This window comes from Anthonomus grandis, chromosome 15, assembly GCF_022605725.1.
Source record: "Anthonomus grandis grandis chromosome 15, icAntGran1.3, whole genome shotgun sequence".
NCBI lineage: Eukaryota > Metazoa > Arthropoda > Insecta > Coleoptera > Curculionidae > Anthonomus > Anthonomus grandis.
Window position 1 is genome coordinate 18,938,018 of NC_065560.1, and position 20,197 is coordinate 18,958,214.

General features: G+C 33.7%; 1 protein-coding gene across 1 annotated transcript in view; it reads right to left on the minus strand.

Moving 5' to 3' along the window:
* Positions 1–20,197, minus strand: part of LOC126745138 (protein timeless homolog) — an 817,207-nt gene that overhangs the window by 30,699 nt on the left and 766,311 nt on the right. The window contains exons 15-18 of the mRNA XM_050452863.1: positions 19,649–19,794; positions 3,721–3,809; positions 3,146–3,343; positions 2,479–2,613 (exon numbers count right to left, since the gene is read on the minus strand). Coding sequence (XP_050308820.1) covers positions 2,479–2,613; positions 3,146–3,343; positions 3,721–3,809; positions 19,649–19,794 — 568 coding nt within the window. The remainder of the gene's footprint in view (positions 1–2,478; positions 2,614–3,145; positions 3,344–3,720; positions 3,810–19,648; positions 19,795–20,197) is intronic.

A 20,197-nucleotide genomic window follows, 5' to 3' on the forward strand; every position in this document is an offset into this window, starting at 1 on the left:
GGTACTATACTTATTATATTTTGACCGCGTACAATATAATTTTTTTTTGCATTAAATTTTTAAGGTTTTTGGGATTTATTCTTACAGTATCCATTGATATAAGTAGTTTCCTTGTGTTGTGTTCGTTTCTTGTTCTATATCTTACAAGCTATATAGTGTGTCTCAGGATGAGCGAATTTATACGTAAAAATGACGAAAAATTTTCTAGTTGAAATTTAACCGTTTGGCATCCATACTTTGATTTTTACGCTTAAGTTATTTATTATTATTTATTAATTATTTAATTATTTATTCTCACTTTTTTAAAAGTTTAAACAAAAACCAATTTAATAGTTAAAATAGTAAAAATTATTGCCCTTGGACTAATTCTTTTTACATATTCTTACTTTTAAACATTCCCAATTAAATATGGCAGCTACTATAAAACATTGTCACTGTCAAAGTTATGTATAAAAAACGTACTTATGCCATTATCTTATTGTGAAGTTTATGAAAGTTATTAATAAAATTATCAGAATTTACAGATAAATGTTCAATTTCGAGCAGAAAATGTTCATTGTGCAATCGTATGGTAGTGGAAATAGTATGTCGTTAACGTACCTTTTTAATCTTTTTCATGAAAAATATCCGCAAGTTGAAGTAACAATATCTTTTGTAAGACGACTCATTAAACTTTTGAGGTCATTAACCTTTTTGGGTAGTGTTGAGATGAAAAAAAAGCAGAAAAAGAGATGCGATGACAACGATGCTGCTACAATCCTTGCTTTGGAGTCAATTGCTAAGAACCCTCGGATGTCATTGAGAGCCCCAGGTCGGCGGTGCTTATCATAAGCAAATCTGAATTACAAAGAATTTATCAAGCTAACAATATTAAAGCATTCAAACCAAGGTACTTGCATACTTTAGAATAGGGGGATGAAGCGGGCCGTTTATTATTTTCTGCTTGGTTAGGCGATAAAATTTTAGAGAACTGGGATTTTCATAAAAAAATAATATTCTCGAACGAATCTACTTTCACGATAGATGGTGTAATTTTATCCCAAAGCTGTCTGTTTTGGTCCAACGCCAAACTTTGTAATCCATGGCAAGAGGTAATATTTTCAAAAAATTAAAGTGCGCAAAAAACATGGTGCGCCTTATCTTACCATTTAGGTATTATTGGACCATACTTTATCAAAGGATCTCTTAATCAAAAAACTTATCTTCAAATTTTGGAAAGATTTTTTGATGAATACTTAGAACCTTTACCTGTTGATCAAAGAATACATCTTTCTTTTCAACACGACGGATGTCCAGCGCACCCCACTATTCGAGTAGCAGAATGGTTGAATAGAACTTTTCCGAATCAATGAATTGAAAGACGCGGCCCAATTGAGTGGTCGCCAAGATCACCTGATTTAACCATTTCAGCAAATTGTTTATTCCGAGCCATTACCAAATGACAGGGAATTACTAAAACAAAGAATTAGAGATGCTTGTAATTCAACTTCCATTGAAGAAATTAGAAATTCTTTTAAAATGTTTAGGAAAAATATTGAAAAATGTTTCGAAAATGGAGGTAGCTACATTGAATAAATTTAAAATAAGTGAATAAAATAAAATTTCTTGTTAAATTAGACGTATTATGTACATTTTATTACAAACATATTTTTGAGGATGATTTGTAACTCTTAGATCAGTGATTTAACTGTTAGATAAATAAATTAGTTAGTTTTTCTTTAATAATTAAATATGAATAAAAAAATTAATTGGTACACAAAACGTAAAAATCATCATAAGTAGGCTTATGGCTATGAAATTCGGTATTCGGGCATAATTTTGCATTCTATAAACAACTTTTATAAACAACTTTTTTTTATATCTTGCCTAGAAATATTATTTTACCTACTCATAAAATTAAAAAAATGTTCGTATCAAGGCATGCTTGATTTTTACGTAGAAATTCGCTCATCCTGGGACACACTGTCTATATTTTCATTTATTGCATAAAAATTAAATATTGGAATTTATAAAATAAATATTAAAAGCACCATTTTCCATAAAATAAAATCACAATCATTGTTTTTTAAACAGGATTTATCGCTAGACTTTGTAGTATAATAATGAAATAATTTCGAAATAGTCAATTAAAGATTGATCAATTTGAATTAGTCAATTAAAGATTAAGGAATTCGCTTAAAAGATTATTAGTTAGTGTGATCTATTAAAAACTGCTTGAACTACGGTTGATAACTTATAAAGAAAATCATCAATTTTTAACCCATTCTGATGTCAGTTTTTTTATGCTATTTCCAATTTTGCAAAAGTAACCAATCACGCGACCGGATTAGACGTTGACGACGTATCGTCAATCACGACTTTCAGGCAGGTGAAGGCCTTTTTTTAATCTGAAATGTGACAACAACAACTTAAAAAATAATAAAATAAATTTCAAAAAAATATGGCCCGTATAAAAAAACCTTAACAGTTACAACTTACATTTTCTCCAATATCCAGACCTTTTCTTCTGAATTTCTTTTTTGTCTTGAATCAAGCCCATTACAAGAAGCTTTTCAACGACTCGGTTTTTCGGCCGTGGAGTAATCAAGCTATTCATAATGTTACCTAAAGGATCTGTAAAAAGTTTATAATTAAAATTATATAAGGAATTTAAAAGAAATAAGTTATAATACTAAATTTTGTTATCAATAATGAATTGAGATAATATATTAATTATTTGAACTCCCTAAATACGAGATATTTTTCTCACCTGTCAAATATGTACGTTATTTTTGTTGAAGTTTTTAGATACTATCGGTAACAAATTAAAATGCATTGACAGGAGAGAGGCATAGACAAGGATCACAGTAGAGTCGATTTGTTATTGCTGTTATCTTTATTAAAATAAATAAGTTTATAATTTGTTTTCAATTTTCTCTTCAGCCAATATAATAATAAAAAGTTATATTAAAAAGTATAAATTTATAAGTAATTGGCTATATTTTTAGCAATAATATGATATAGTTTAATAGTATTTTTAAGTATCACTTGTATTTAATGGTTATTTTGAGTGTATTAGTTAGAAGAATAAAACGCAAATAGTTTGCGATTAGAAAAACAGATAAAAATTATATAAAATTAGAAAAGTTATCTCTAGAAATTTTACCATCAGTATTTTTAAATTGCTCAAATAGTTCTTGTAAAGTCTCTTCTTCTTCGGTTGTCCAATTTTTTGGTGGCCTCGAACCAGATTTTTTCTTTCCTTTATAGTCTACCAGCAACATTAGTTCTTTCAGTTTTTTTAAAACCTGTCGCCTGCTTTTGGTTTGTTCTATAAGATTTTCAGTGATGAAATCTACTACATCTGAAACAAAGGGTTCAATCTTATGTATTACCTCTATAAAAACACATGTATGTTATTTTAATTCTGAGAAAAAATATCTAAGGCTGTTTTATTTTTTAAACCATAGCACAGTATATGAATAGCTTAAAACTAATAGTTCGTTACCGTTCCCTTGAAGAATTTTGGGTCGAATCAAAAAATGTATGTCTAAAAAAATTGGACTGGTTGGTGTGGATTAAAGGAAGCTTTTCATTTTAATTAATTCATCCTGAGAAAAACTGATGGTGGTTTGGTTTTGAGTGATTCAGGGAACCAGATAACGATTTATAAAAAAAACCTTATTTCTCTTAATAGATTTACTCTACTGTAAGGTATACAATAATTATAAAATTCTTTACCATCGGTATTTCCTGAGCTTTGATGTTCCATAAATAGGCGACGTACTTCATCTTCTTGTTGTTCAGACCAAGCCTTATTGGCAGCATCTCTAAAAAAAAAATATTTTTCTTTATCTAAATATTTAGCCCATAAATAATACTTTCGGAAGAAGTTTCAATTATTTTCGGAGAAATCCCAAAAAAACGAAAATTCATAATGCTTTGAACGACACTTTCTCATCCTACTTTTTTGCCATATGATGATTAAAAATTGCGATCTCTTAGCGTCTACCATAATTTTTTTTATACCAAGCGCTTTAATGTGTTTGTCTGTGTCTTTGGTACTTGCTGATATCGTGCTTTTGCTTATTGGCTTTTTCAGAGCAGGAGCACCAGAAAACCAACAGAAAAATAAGAAAGAAAGTTAGAAAAAATATAAGGATACTATAGCTGATTACACAAATTGGTTGTTCTTTTCTGATCTGTAAACCTTTATATTTTTTTAAACATTTTTCCTTTGGTTTTCTGACAGTTGGTCTATCCTAAAGAAGCCAATACGCAGAAACTCGTATCAGCAGATACTATCTTCGATTCTTGAACTTCACGCCTTGAAGTATCTCGACAACCTTATTTTTTATCATTGATATAAATTTGTTTTGAATTTCCATTTTTGTTTAGATATTTCTCTGGATATGTTCGGAATATAAAAAGTTTTAAATGGCATTATAATAAGTATCTAATTACGTGACTTCGGCATGATTTAACCAATTTTATATATTTTACGGTTTCCGAGATCCCAATTGTCACCTTCAAATTTGAAACATAATATTATACATTTGTACAACAAAAGTATAATCTCGAAATGTAACAAAAATATAAGAAAAATAAACAACTAGATGTTATCTGTATAATCTGGAATAATCTATGACCAAATTGATGAAACAATTAATCATGTTAAATAACTTTGATAATTTTTAAAGGGACAGTATATCAGAAGTTCTATCACATCAATCTAAAATTAACAATCTAGTAAATAAAAAATCAACTTCACACGGAGAAGCATAGTCTTAATAGCTCTTAAATTGTCTAATATAATCCCTGATAAGACAATTTAAAAGACTAAAAATAATTTAAAGACTGGATTTTTAAAATTCAAATATAGAAATACAATAATAATTATACGAGTAGTATAAAATTAGTATCACTAAACGTTGTAGTTTATCTGTATAAGAATATTAAATAAAACTAATAATTAATTTACTTTAGGTAATCTTTGGAATCTACTATTAGGTAATCTTTGGATATGTGTATAAAAACTAATAAGAGTTCTGGCAAATCCAAAGACACTACCAATAAAAGTGGCTTTTGAACAGTTAATAAGGTCCCTTTTACCCTATGAAAAGGAACCTTATTACGTTTTTAAGGCCGATATGTACAGAAATGATCTAGCCACAGGATAATGTGAGTAGGCTAAAGAAAAAAACTGGAAAATCTTTTCCTTTTCATTTAAGCGGTACTTAAACAAACCCTTGAGTTTTAAGTAACATAACTGATTAACATGTCAAAACGACTGATTAGTACAGTTTATTCTCTTTCAACCTTACTGAACTTAATGCGTACCTATTGTAGCGTTTTAACCCGTTCGTTAGGTGTGAATTAAAATAATTGAAAAAAAATAGTCAACTAATTTATTTACAAACTTATACTACGAAACACTCAACTTTCACTTACTACTATTTGTAATATTTATTTTCACCGTATTTATTTAAAACGATTTATGTCGGATTTAAATCTTCACTGAACTAATAACAGACTACTATCGATGCCACGACTCCTTATATACTTGGCAGAACGCTGTTCCACAAGATTCTCGCTAACATCTGAACCTAAAGAATCAGGTGGTTTCTCGGTGTTTACAATATCCTTACACTGCCCCCTCCCTAAGCTTATTTAGTTCCGAAATTATTCCCAAGATGCAACTCAATCTCGTGTAGACTCTCGTGTAGAAGGACCTTGGAAGTTTAATAGCACACCAGCACTGTAGACCTGATGATCACTTCTAACATGCTGCGAATCATCATTCAGTCTAGGTTATCGAGTCCACATGCCAGTTGGGAAATTAGTAAACTTTCCAGATCCTCAAGGCAAATAATTCGTCCTTTAGAGAACATAAAGCATCCGAAACATCCTTACAGGTTGGCTTCTGGTATGACACCTCTTTGGTAACCAAACAGAAGATCTTTCTACCAGTCTCTTCTTCAGTAATTTTGAGTGCTTGGCCCACTCTCGGGTTAGACCGACGAGCTCTTGAAAATTTTTGAACTTTCTACGGAAACTTTAGCTAGTCCTCCAGATATTTGTAAATCCTTAGCCGCACAATGTGCCAAAGCATACTGGGCTGTAAGTAAACAAGCCTTGCTGTACTTCACAGGTCACGTCGTACGGACTCTTTCATCCATTCGAATGATTCGAATGATGCCATTAATTTCTCGAATGTCAAACCCGACTCTAGTTGAATTTGACGCAGCTCAGCGCCTTCGTGGTATCCATAATAAGGAGCCAGTCAGTTAAAGTGAATGACTCGAGTTTGGCAGCTTTTGTAGTTTGTAAAGAACATTGTTGATGGCTTCCAGCACGTTGTTGTATAACACATCCCAGGATATTTATAGTTTCGTTGATAGATCATTCCGTCTTTTAAGATCATAGAGTTAAACCAAGTTACCGTTGTTGTACCTCGGATCTTTAGCATTGACACCATATGCGTCGTTCATCCGATCGCTAGCATACTGAAAATGCACTTGATTATGAATGAGATGAGACTATGTAGCTTACTTCACGTCGCATGGAAGATGAAGTTCTTTTTTCGTCACTAATCGAGCCGGAGACTCGCCTGCGCTTTTATGGAAGAAACCTATCCCAGTCTCTTTGGTGGCTAGAGACTACTTTGGCCAATTATCGATTAATGGTCCTATCCATTCGTTTCACCATGCCATCTGAGTGTAATGCAGTAGTTCTCATTTTCTTGATTACGTCTTACAAATGCTCTATAAGAAGCTGAGGATGTCAAACTTCGTCTTTGGTCGGAATGTAGCTCCAAACTCACACCAAATCAGCAAATCCATTCTTTTATTAAGGCGTCGGCAAAAGTAAGGGCTTCTTAGTTTGGTAAAGGGTACGCGTCAACCTATTTGCTGAAATAGTACATCAATTATTCATTCTTTCTGATTCAGGAAACAGACTGGCAACACCAATAGCCAAACTTTCATAGCGAATTCCAACGTTATACTGGCGCGTCAAAATCTTCTACTTTCTCTGCGGCCCAAAATTTGCCGCACATACAACATTTCCTGCAGCAATGCCTTACTCAGTATCTCACATTTGGGCACAACGATTTGCCTTCTTTTGTCTTTGACGTCGTACTCAACCATTTTTTCCGCCTCAAGAGTCCATTTTCCAAAATTAGGGAGATCCATTGTATTCAATATAACTTCACATTGGCAGAATACTTGGCGATTTCTTCCCAAGTTGGCTTCCTCCCTTCTTTTACCAAGGTTAGGACTACCTGGATATTGGGACCCTCTTTTTGGTCTTTTATAGGATCCCCATTTTGTCAAGTATTATCACCGATGGTGGTTCCTAATAATTTAGAATTTTTCTCCTCTGCCCACTGAGAAAGCTTCAACTCCTCCAGATCTTTTTGCTACGGCTTGCTAAAGACCTGTCGACGATCGTCTTTTCGCATCGACCTTCTTTAGTTTGATAGGAGTGGAAGTAGCGCCTTCTGGAGACCGTCTTTTTACGTGACATGCCTTGTGAAGCTTCCAATACTCTAATTTGCTGTCTTTTAATTGCGTCCCTAATCATGCGCTTGACGGATTCCTCAAAGTCGTCCTCTTCTGGAATCACTTGCCAAACACGAGTTTGACCCTTGTTCGCATGTTTGGCAGCTTCAAATTCCACGGCCCGTGTTAGTTTGATTCAAGTGGATGTGCTAGTAATAAATACTACGTCATTTGACCATCGCAGAGACCGTCCAGAAACACTCGGACTGCCAGAAGTTTCATGATTTTTTCCAGAAAATCTGGATATTCTAGTGGAATCAAACGGACAATATCGTCTTCACATTCTTGCAAAATGATTTTTGTCACCAATTTTTTAGCTGTGTATGGTAGATATATAACAGGGGTGACTGCCATAACGCATCTCCAAATGCCTCACCAGATGGTCGTACACTTCTTATTTTTCTGGGGAATCTTCATTTATTCTTTACAGGATGACCGCAGCATCAAGGCTAGTAGCAAGTATTTAGTGACAACAATTTATGTCTGATTTAAATCTCGCGCCAATATTTCAAACTTTACTTCACTGAACTGACAACATCGGCGATGCGGCTCCTTATACACTCGACAGAACGCTGATCCGGAATATTCTTGCTAACCTTCGAGACGTCATGCGGTGTTTCTCGATATTTACAATTTCGTTACATAAGTAAATTGATCAACAAAGCTATTAACTTTAAGCGTCAAAACGCCCGATTGTATAGAGTGGGTGGATTTCATGAAAAGGCATTAAATAACATCTATTTTTTAGAAAAAAATTAACTAAAAACCATTTTTAAATGTTCAGGTTCATTATAATTCATTAAGACAGACACTAAACTATCACAAAAAGTTTTTCCTACTTTTTTATAGAAGAGACAAAAAATGTAGCAAGTCAACAAAGTGTCGAAAACTATAATCATATTTGTAACATGATTTCCTGATTTCCTGCGTTATTTCCTGGTACTACTAACCATGTAACTAAAAATCGTACCACTAAAAATTGCAAGCATTGCTAAAAAGTTTTTGAGAAAAAAATCAAATTGCAGTGTGGTCAAGGCAAAAGGTATTTTCACCTTGATTGCGGAAATGTTATCGAAGTCAATGCCCGCCTAATGCATGTTGAAAAAACACCCTGGACTTGCAATGGGTGCTTACCCGAAGTCAGACGCTAATCAACACTTTTTAATTGGCAGAAATGGTTTTTGAAATTTCGAATGACAATCAGAGCCTTAAAATTGAAGTCAAATTTAAACGTGCAAGAGGCAAATAAAGTAAAGCAAAACATTTGCATTACTGGTCTTTTAAATACCAACGACGAGCCCACCTCCTCAAAGGGAAAAATAATAAAATTAGTACAAACTCTCATGTAAATGAAAGCGACTTTAAAAATATAAGGTATCTCAAATTAAACGACTGTACCAAAGCAATAGTAACACTTAAGTCCTTGGATCAAAAGCGTCAATTATTAAAGGAACGCAGCCAGAAAGGTAACATTTCCGCAAGAAATTTGGGTATTGGAAAATCTCCACGGCCAATTTTTATTGATGACAATCTCTCTAAAATTATGTATGAACTTTTAAAAAAATCCAAGCAAGTTCTTCAGGATAAAAATTATAAATATGTCTAACATTGGAATGGCAAAATAATGGCAAGAAAAGATGATGGAGCCCGATATTCTGTAATTATGAGCGAAGGGGATTTGGAAGAACTGTAAATTTTTGTATCTGTTTTTTTCTGTTTTGTTAGTTGAATGGCATACAATGTCAATATTCGAAATCTTATATATCTCAAATCGGTCATGTTAATATTCGGACTCTTCTGCCAAGTATTGACGCAATTCGTAATATTACTTTAGAATTACAACTGGACATGTTAGGAATATCCGAGAGCTGGATATTCCCAACCAATACCACAATGTATCGCACCACAAAATGTACTGCAAATAGATTTCAATTTAGTCTGTGTTCAAACAGTGATATCTATAAGACCTTATGCCAGATTAAGTCTAATGCTTCGGGATCTGATCAGCTCTCCCTCGTTATGATAAAACTATGTTGTCCAGTAATCATTCTTATCTTAGTAGAAATTATAACAAATGCATTCAAACCTGCACGTATCCACATCAATGGAAGGAATCAATCAAGGTTAAACATGTTAAACAGGACTAAATTACATTTTTCTTGTTTTCTCTTTAAAGTGTTGCGCTCTGGATCTCCCGAGTATATTAGAAGTAAGCTGGTTCGACGTACCGATGTACATGTCCGTGATACTGATAAACATATAATCATAAAACAGCCCTTTTTCAGCGATCTTTCTCATACTTAACAAAACTTTTAAATTCTGAATTGCTTGGCAGATAGGATAGTGTTAGCTTTATTACATTTAATACTAATTTTAAATATTTCTTAAATAGTAATGTAAATAAGCTACCTTCCTAGATTGTGTTACAGGCGTTCTTTAATGTTCTTATTCTGCTTCTATAAAATCATTTTATTTATCTTTTACTCTTTCTTTCTAAAATAGGTTAATTTTATGAGTTTTGAGATATTTATTTTTTTTCCTTACATTTTACATTTTAATTGTATTATTATGTAGACCATCGTTTTTAAATATTTTATTTTTCCTTTTTTTAAGCATTGGTGTATTTATTATTTACATTTATTTTCTCTTCTTTTGCTTTGTTATTAAATTAAGTTTATTAATATTATGTTTTTGTCGATTGTAATATGTATGCTCGGTTAACCAAATAGCTCTGCTGAGATTCGCCGAGTTAAAAATAAAGGCATTTTATTATTATTATTATTATTATTATTATTATTATTATTATTATTATTATTATTATTATTATACACACACTATCTCAGCCAATTGGCTGGATAAAATTCACCCACCCCAGGATGCAAGTGTCAAAAGGGTTGGGCTCTGTCAATAACTCTTATACCTGTAAAAATTGTCTCACGGTGCGGCAAGTGTTCAGAATGACCACTTTCTGGAGGTCGATGTAGATGTTCCTGTGCAGTCCCAGTTTCAAGAGGCTAGTTTCTAGTGATTTCGGTATAAGCCCTGTAGATGATAATATTACTAGGACGATTTCGACCCTCGTTGCATGCCACATTTGTCGGATCTCAAAAGCTAGATCTGCATATTTACAAACCTTCTCCTAATACTTACTCAATACATTGTTGTTATTTGGTATCGCGATGTCTATTGGAAGGACAAAGTTGATTCCTTTATTCACCACCACTATATCAGGCCTGTTATTCGTCACCTGCCTGTCGTAGTAGAATTTAAAGATGTCGTTCTCAAGTACCTTCTAGGGTTATAGTATGGAGTGTAAGGCCGTCGTCCCACCAAAGATACACGACAGCGACGCCACATCTCCGCGATGTCGCCACGTGTATCTTTCGTGTCGAACTCATGTTTTCAAATCATTTATTTTTGTCCCCACCAAGGTTGCGCCGAAGACACATCCAAATGCGTGTCGCCTTCGTGTTGCCGGGAGACTGGACGTGTCAGTTGCGAAACAACATTCAAGCTGTGTGTGTTGGCGTTTTTGTTTCATTTATCGAAGTTTTGTTTTTTTGTTTATTATGGCACAACAAAATGCCGAACTGGATTTTAATGGATATCTGTGCAGCTCCTTAGCAGCAACAAAGTTTTTTTTTAATTTTTCTCAATAAAAGGATGCACCCACCATTTTCTTTTTTTTGCCTTTTTATTTTTTTTTTCTATTCCGCAAATACCAATACATTGCGACCACATCCTCGTCTTCACTCGATGACATTTTGAACTAAACTGAACAACTAAACGTAGGAAACATGAGACGCGTATCTTTGGTGGAGCAACTGCATGTCGTCTGAAAGTGTCCAGGCGAAATCGTATCGCCTTCGCGTCGCCGTCGCGTATCTTTGGTGGGACGACGGCCTAAGTATTAATAAGTCCATACTTGTTGGCCAACTTTTGATGTTGCAGACCTGGTTATGTCGATAAAGATAATCGGTATTTGCCAACAAGTTGCACCCAGATGTTATGTGCTGGATTGTTTCCGATACTTGGTGATATTTCCTGCATTTGTCTGACTCAGTGTTTGGATCCCTAATGATAAATTTCTTATATTTGTTAGTATTGATGACTTGATCTTGAATTGCTATCATAAACCCTTCTGTCTCAGGAAAGAGTTCGCCTTGAGAGAACCATCTGTTGAATGCCTCCTTGTCGATATGAAGTTGGTTAAGGTCGTGATAATGTCGACCATGTAACTCTTTTTGAGCCCATTCCTCCATCTTTGTAGTGTCCGATTTTACTTCAGACAATAGTTCAGGCGAGGCGAGGTTAAGAGGCGTATAATTCTTGTCTGCCTTCGCAACGGTATTATGGAGGCTTTAGGTTCGAGCTTTGGTATAGAAAAACTCGCGTAAATTACGTACTTGTCGGCAATGTAGATTGCTAACATCGACTTGACCTCGTCCTCCCATTCTTCCTGCCAACGTCATTCGGAGGATTGATGACTTTGGGTGGTGACAGCTATGTTTGGTCATAAGGGTGCGTGTGAGCCTTTGAATTTCTTCCAAATCCATTTTAGTCCATTTGAGGATGCCAAATGAATAAGTCAATACAGGCATTGCACAGGTATTAATTTCCTGAATCAGATTACCTGCATCTAATTCGTATTTAAGTAAGAACCTTACCCGTTGTGTATACTGGTCCTTAACTTGGGAGCTTAACGTCTCCATTCACAATGACACTCTTCTCGATGTTTAAGGTTTTGCACTTATTAAGACCAAATTCCATATGGATGTCACTGGAGAAATTTTGCGTAATGTCCAGCAGCTGTCGCATTTGGTGTTGCTTTGCTGCGAAAAGCTTTATATCATCCATGTACAGGAGATGCCAGACAACACAATTGGTGTTTCTGTTGGCTGTGATTTTAAAACCATATTTAGTAACATTTAACATGGTAGATGCCGCACGCTGAGTCAAGAATGCCGCACGCTGTCGAAGGCCTTCTTGTAATCTACGAAGGCAGTGCATATATTTCTTTGGTTGTTCTGAGCCTGCTTGAGAATTACAGAATCTACAATAAGTTGTTCTTTACACCCGTGGTGCTCTCGCTTACATCCCTTTTGCTCTTCGGCTAAAATGTTGTTAAGTTCGACATGCCTGTAAATGCGGTTAGTTAGACATGATGTTAGTATTTTATATAATGTTGGTAGGCATGTAATTGGTTTATATTGAGTAGGATCTTCAGTTTGTTCACTCTTAGGCAGCATATTTATCATACCCAGTATAAGGAACCTTTGTGAGTCTTCCGGATATTATCAACTACTGGTGCTTTCCAACTGTTAGTAAATTTAATTACCTCCGAAATTTCTTCGGCTGTTAGTTCCTCAAAGCTTTTGCTTAAGCAGATCAATATGCTCACACACATGCTGTTGAAGTTCTGGACGCTTCGTATGAGTACCGATTTTTTATAAGATTTTTCTGACTCGGTTTCTAAGGCGCCTAGATGGTTTTGGGTTCTTATGGAACTCAGTGAGTCAACCTAGTTCTCCCCGAATATTATCAATCGTGCCTCGAGTCGTCGCTGCCACCAAGGTTTTAAACTTTTGTTATGTAATAAGTATGTAATAATTATGTAGTGATAATAATTATCACTACACTCATTCCTAGACGGGTACTGGAACTGGTGGATTATGCATGCGAAGATGAATGAATGAATGGAGTCGTTAGGAGTCTAGATTATTATTATTATAACTTGGTAATATGTTATAATGGAAAATTTTATGCGTAGTGCTAATCTGACGCAAATTTCTGCAGAAAAAAATTTGCTGGTCTATTTTTTGGAACTGAGTAAAAGTGTGAAGCCTTCCCTTGTAAAGCTTCTCGATCCTTAGTGCTACGCAGGTCATAATTTCATTTGCTCTTCTGTGACTATAAGAGGGTTTAAAATGTTGAAATCTATACTGTCATATAATAATTACTTAATATATATTCCAACGGCTTGAAATATTTTACCGTAAATAGTTTTATTTTAATAAAATGCAAATTATTGCCCAAAATGAAAAGAAATTATCTATGCATGAAAATTTTAAACTGTTTCTCCATGTTCGGAAAAAGTATCTTTTTTTTTTTGTTAATTTTCTTTTGCATGTGAATTGCCAAAGAAGCCCCAAACAGATGACTCCTGCTCCCAGTAAAGACAGAAGCCCTTCAATTGTACTACAACACCTGAATTCGGCAATTACCTTAATTACCAAAACGCAATAAATTGTAAACTATAGCCTTATAAAAATAATTTGAAATGCTTCCTTTTTAGCTACGAATCTTAGTTAACTATTTACAGTAAAAAAATCGAAACCGTTGAAACACCTATCAAGTAACTTTTATGTGACTTAACGCTAGCGTACCTATTTTTTATTTCTATAATAATTTAAGTCACTTTAGAAGGTTTTCGAAAGTGGCGCAGCATTTTTCGTAAAATGAATTTATAGATTATTGCTTAAATGTCGTTTCTCGTTTATTCAACGTCCTTTTTCGTTCGTTTAAGCCACAAAGAGTGCTTTTAGACGTAGTGGCTTTAAAATCTTTAAGGCCATACAAATTCTAAACTTGCGCAATCTAAAAAATTATTACTTACCAATAAAATATAAGAAAACAGTGTAGTGGGAACAGTTTTCTATTGATGACATACATATGCGATTAGTTTCCTTCCAAGACTTTCATACATAAAAAGTGGTTTTAAAAATAAAAACGGCATCTTGATTATGCGATAAGATTTTAAAAAAAGTAAATAAATTAGTAAATTTATTACATATAAAACGGATACATATTATGCAAAATTCCCAACTTTTATAAAAGTTTGTTCTTGACAAAACTTAAGATTTACTTCCCTTACGTTATAAAGCATCGCTTATATTTTTATTCTATTTCTTATAAAAGTTTTATGACCTCTTGGGGTATATACAAACTTTATGTAATATTTTATATAAACTTTGAGGTAAATGCGATCTATTAAACTGTTAACGGTGTTAAAGTCTAATATATTGAATGTAAAAAAAACTTGATATAAATAATAGATATAGAGCTGTCGGTGTAGGAGATGTGTTAAAACGCCAAAAAAAGCACTTTTTCTTTTATGCACATACCTAATACGTCAAATAGCATGCACCATGCAGGTAATAGTGAGGCAGGTAATATAGAGAATATTTCCTGTCTTGGAACCTATTCACAAATCATTTTTCAAGTGTAGATGATGACTCTCTCTGCGAAGTTCTTACGTTCAGCTGATTTATAAGTTGCCAGAGCGTTTCAAGATCCAGCTTGCTAGTTAAAAATATTATGGCACCAGATAAAATTATCAATACTTAAGAAATACGTGTGGCCTGTTTTAAAGCAATTACATTCTTTTTAAGCATTAGTTTTTCTTCCTTATGGAAGCACAGCCGTGTTACAGGCACCGAGATTCTGGTGATGTGAGAAATTATAGAGCTTTTTCATTACAATAGTCAATGTAAAAGAATGGATGCACTTCTCCACTGCAGTTAAATATGACGACGTAATATATATTTTTCGTCCATTTAAAATGATGTTGGTATTCACACCAGTATGTGCAAATTAAACTCCACGGGAAAAATTTTTTGTGATTGCTTAAAAACCTTCGATTGTAAGAATCATAATAAATTAACAAATAGCAGTATTACGAATTTCGAGGTATGCCTCTCGAATGGTCTGTAAATCCCTAAAATGAAACTTGCACATTAAAGCTTTGCCTTATTCAGGTCTGCCTGTTCTCTGCAAAAACAGTTTCAAGCAGACAAAGACTAGAACGGTCTATTAGGCCCCCTTGAAATCATATCTCCAATATGCCCTTCCATTTTGAAGTACGTGTTGTGCAATCCAAGTTAAGCATTTTTTCAAACTACAAATATGTTCGATATGCGCTAGAACTCATAGTCAAGATTTTTAAAACATGAACTCTTTCTTTCTTGCTTATATTTGAGTCCATTTCTTCATTCTAATACGCAAATTCTTATCTCTAAAAGAATACTTCACAACTATCCTCTTACGAATGCACAATATGATCTTGATCTGCAAAAGCAATGCTCTGAAGTAATTAAACATTCAATCTTTTATAACGCAATGATAATTCTCAATTATCTGCCTTCTTCTGGAAGTTCTTAACATCGTTTACTGTATTTCCGGAGGCTTTAAAATCATATTTACTAAAGAGAGCATAATATGAAGTAAATTCATTTTTTATTTATATATAATTATTATAAAAATCTTACATACTGGATGATTAATTTTAATATTATTTAGAAACACATATTTTTGTGTGTTGCTGTCTTTATGCTCAGTACTAATTATATAATCAATTATGTAAGCCTTTTTTTATAATATATACATTACAAGATGTATGTGTTTGCTATTGAAACACCGGTAATGCCGTAGATAATAAGCGGATATCAACATGTTTATTTTAAATAGAACACCCTATATATTATTTTATATTTAGATTATTTATGAAATTCCAAAATAATTTAGAATAAAACATGTCATACTTTATTAGCACTGTTAAAGCCATTTGGTCTACTTGGAGCGGTTGTGTCCTGTCAATTTTTTTTTGTATGTTAAACATGTTTATAGTTTAAATGCAACTAAAAATATATGCACCAAATAGATTTAAAAAAGTCAATATGAGAATGTAAAAATAATATCATTCTATATCTGATAAATAGTGTTGACTTTTCCATAGTAAATCTTAATTGTTTTTGATTGAAGTTTTGAAATATCTATTAATCGGAAACCATTGATCACATCATGCACCGCAACTATTTTTAAATGTTACGAATTCTTTTAAAAGAAATTCTTTCAAAACAATTCTTAAAATGTTGCTCTAGTCTCTCAAAACGACCCTGCTATTTGAATGACCTTATATTAGTTAGCGTATAAAGTAGACTTTAAAAACAAGATTTGTTTGTAAAGTAATAATAAATTGAAACGTCAAAACCATCATTTTGAATGTAATTTAACTTTAACTTGATTTAAAATGCTTTTTGCTAATGAAAAAGCTGTTGATTTGTTAGCTGTATACTTTCAATGTTTTCAAAATGCAGCAATCGCTGAATCAGCAACCGCATACTCCCTATGCGATGCGCTATCCAAATCGCAGACATTATGGCAGACGTAATTTTTTGCGCTTAGTGCTACTGGAAGCATTCACCGACCTGTATATCGTAGAAGTCGTAGCAGAAGTCGCTCGCACAAGAACAATTTAAAAGAGGTATATTTTTATTACTCTGTTATCTTTATTTTTTAAATATCTTAGAGGTTAATCAATTATGATTCAAATTGATGCAAATTTGGTTTACTCTCAGATTACATCCCTATCATGTCGTTCTGCTGCACCAAGTTTTGGCGGATATGGATTTTGATAGGCGACTCGATTATTGCCATTGGCTTCTGGGAATGGTTAACGAAAACCCTCAATTTCTATCTAGAATTCTATAGACAGATTTTTAGTAGCAATGGTGGGGTAAATCGCCATAATACGCATTATTGGTTTGCCAGAAATCTCCATTGGATGCAAGAAGTTCAGCATCAATGACGCTGGTATATAAATGCATAATATGGCATAAAAGATGGCACAATTATAGGACTATGTTTCTTTGACGAGGCACTAACAAGTTATGTCTTCTTAGAGTTCGTCAGAACCACATTGTCAATTTTATTGGAAGATTTAAATCTGGAACTTAGGCGCAATATGTTTCTGCAACTTGGTGGTTGTCCATCACATTTTGCAAGAAATTTGCGAAAACACCTAAATGCGGCATACCCAGATCGATGGATAGGAAGAGCCTGTTTCCATGGTCAGCTAGATCACCCGACGTGACTGTTTTGGATTTTTACCTCTGAAAAAGAATAAAAGATCTGGTTTTTTCGGTCTAGGCCTACAACCAGGGAAAATATGATCCTTGTATGTATATTGAGAATGTAAAATGCGATTCATGGCTTGCCTAGAGAGGAAATTTAATATGCCGTCATCTCTATAAAGGAAAGATTGCAGCATAGAAATAATTTGAACAACTAGGAAGACACTAGACCAATGTTTAAAAAAACGGTCTTTTTCGTGTCTAAATAAATGTATGGAAGAGCACCACGTCGCGAATTTTCGAAAGACTAGTATTTTTAGTTTCTTTCTTTAAACAAAAATTCATTTAAATACAAGTTTTCTCACCTCGACTAAGGCAATAGGAATTTACGACGATTTTTGTAATTTTTCATTTGAGTTTTTTGAAATATTTTAGCAAAAGCTAACAGTAATATTTTTTTGATATAAAAATAGAGCAGAAAAGAGACTTTTAACCAAAACTTGATTCAAAAGCGCCCTCTAGCGGCCGACCAATGAGCTAGAAATATTTTCCAATTTTTTTTCCCGCTTTTATAACAAAATTTTTTGTTTGAAGATTCTACGGTTATTAGTTTTACAATTACAGTTTTAATTTTACCAAGATACAGCCGCTCACCTCGCTTAAGTGGCCACTGCACTGACAAGTGATTCCCAGCAACGCCGCGGCTCCTTATATACTCGCCTGACCATTCCGGAAGATCTGCTGACCTTCGAAACGTCATCCGATGTGCCATTTGTGTCATTCTGTAATAACGGGAGTCAGCTGGTTTCTCGGTATTTACAATATCGTTACACTGCCCTCTCCCTAAGCTCATGTCGTCCCGAAATGATGGATTTGGAATGTTTAGATAGTGGATGTCGATATCGGCAGTAGGTTTCCTCCGGCAACTGGACCTCTTGACGAAATAACAATCAACGGTTTTTTTTAGAGAACGACGTTGGAGAGACGGAGTTCTCTTCCCTTTACTGGCCAAGCCGAACACTTGCCTGTGCTTTCATGGATCACCGATCGATAGGTCAGCAGGAACAAATGAAAAAACCTGCTTCAGTCTCTTTGATGGCTAGAGGCCATTTTAGCCAAATACCGACTAATGGACCTATCCATTAGTTCCACCATGCCATCTGACTGCAAGTGTAATGCAGTAATTGTGGTTTTCTTGATTCCAAGCGTTTTACAGATGTTCTTGTCAGCTTCGAATTCCAGGAGCCATTTAATCTACTAGCAGTGAGTATGTTACTATCAAATACTGCCTCATTTCACCATCGCGAACTTTCTATGATTCTTTCTAAGAAGTCCATCTATATGCCAGTGGAACCAAATGTGCAATGTCAGCCTGAAACTCTTGCAACCACTCTTTTGGCACCGACTTTTCAACTGTGTGTGGTAGACATGTTTCAGGTTTGAATGGCCATAATGCATCTTTAAATACCATATCAAGTAATTGTAGGCTTCTTGTTCTTCTGGAGACATTCTTAGCAGAATGGCATCTCTTCGGTGTTTTGAGACGCATCAGCCCAACAGATTCCGTATTGGTACAAACCTCGCTCTTGTGGTCTTTTGCTGAAGGTCTACAGGGCAGCTTATCGATTGTGTTGACATCCAATATTGTAATTTTGTTTTGAACTTCCTGGATCTTGTGCTCCACCAGTACTTTTTTAAATCCATCAGCTTTGGCATTTCGCACACTTAGTCCAATTTATTTTAGTCCACTGTTATTTATTTTACCAATGTCCAGTGACTAACGTCCAATTCACACCCCACACCTGACACCAAGGAAGCGTTTTTCCTTTCCGTTAGATATGAATTAAAACATTCGAAATATAGTCAATTAATTTATTTAAGCAGTTCACTATGAAAACACGATCACTCACGACTTCTGGGGATATTTATTTTTACTCTATTTATATACAACTATTAAACAACTATAATGTCGCGCCAATATTTCGAAATTTACTTCACTGAATTGACAATTGACTCCCAGCAACGACGCGGCTCTTTATATACTCAACTGACCATTCCGGAATGAAAGAAAATCAGCTGGTTTCTCGGTGTTTACAATATCGGTATAGGATATATTTTTTCTTTATTATGTTTTTGTATATTGTTTTACGTGCCTTGTCTACAAATTTACTATTTTTTTTAATACAGCATTATTATCAATAATATATTGAATATTAAAAATTTTAAATAATGTATTATATAAAAGAAGGAACTTACTTTCCATGTGTTTCACTGTATCCATATTCGATGTCAAAACATTCTTTACTAGATTTCCAGAATAGCATTTCCATAAACACTTTTTTGTTAATATCTGCTATTTTCACGAACTGCCTTATGATGTAAGTTGCAAACTTTACCAATTCCTAAAATTGTTTTTTTTGTCAAAAAAGAATAAAATGTTAAAAACACCATCGTACAAATTAATAAATTATTAACAATGTGCCTGAATTTAGCTGTCTGTATTTCCGTCTGTATTTTTTAATTATATCTATTAAAATCTTCGTTAAAAACCAGAATAGTAAATAAAAAAAACTGTTCACATTTTCGTATGATAAAAGTATTATTTATAGAAAGACAGTTAGCATCAAAAGTTTTATAATAAAAGAATGTTAGTCGGATTATTCTACTTCTCGTTGGAATATCCCGAATATCATCTTTTTGATAAAAGCTTTTTAAATAAAATTAAATAAATGACCACCTTAGCAAATATTTAATATAGGATGGCATTGTAAAACAAAATATGTTTTTAAGTTGTCAAATCAATAC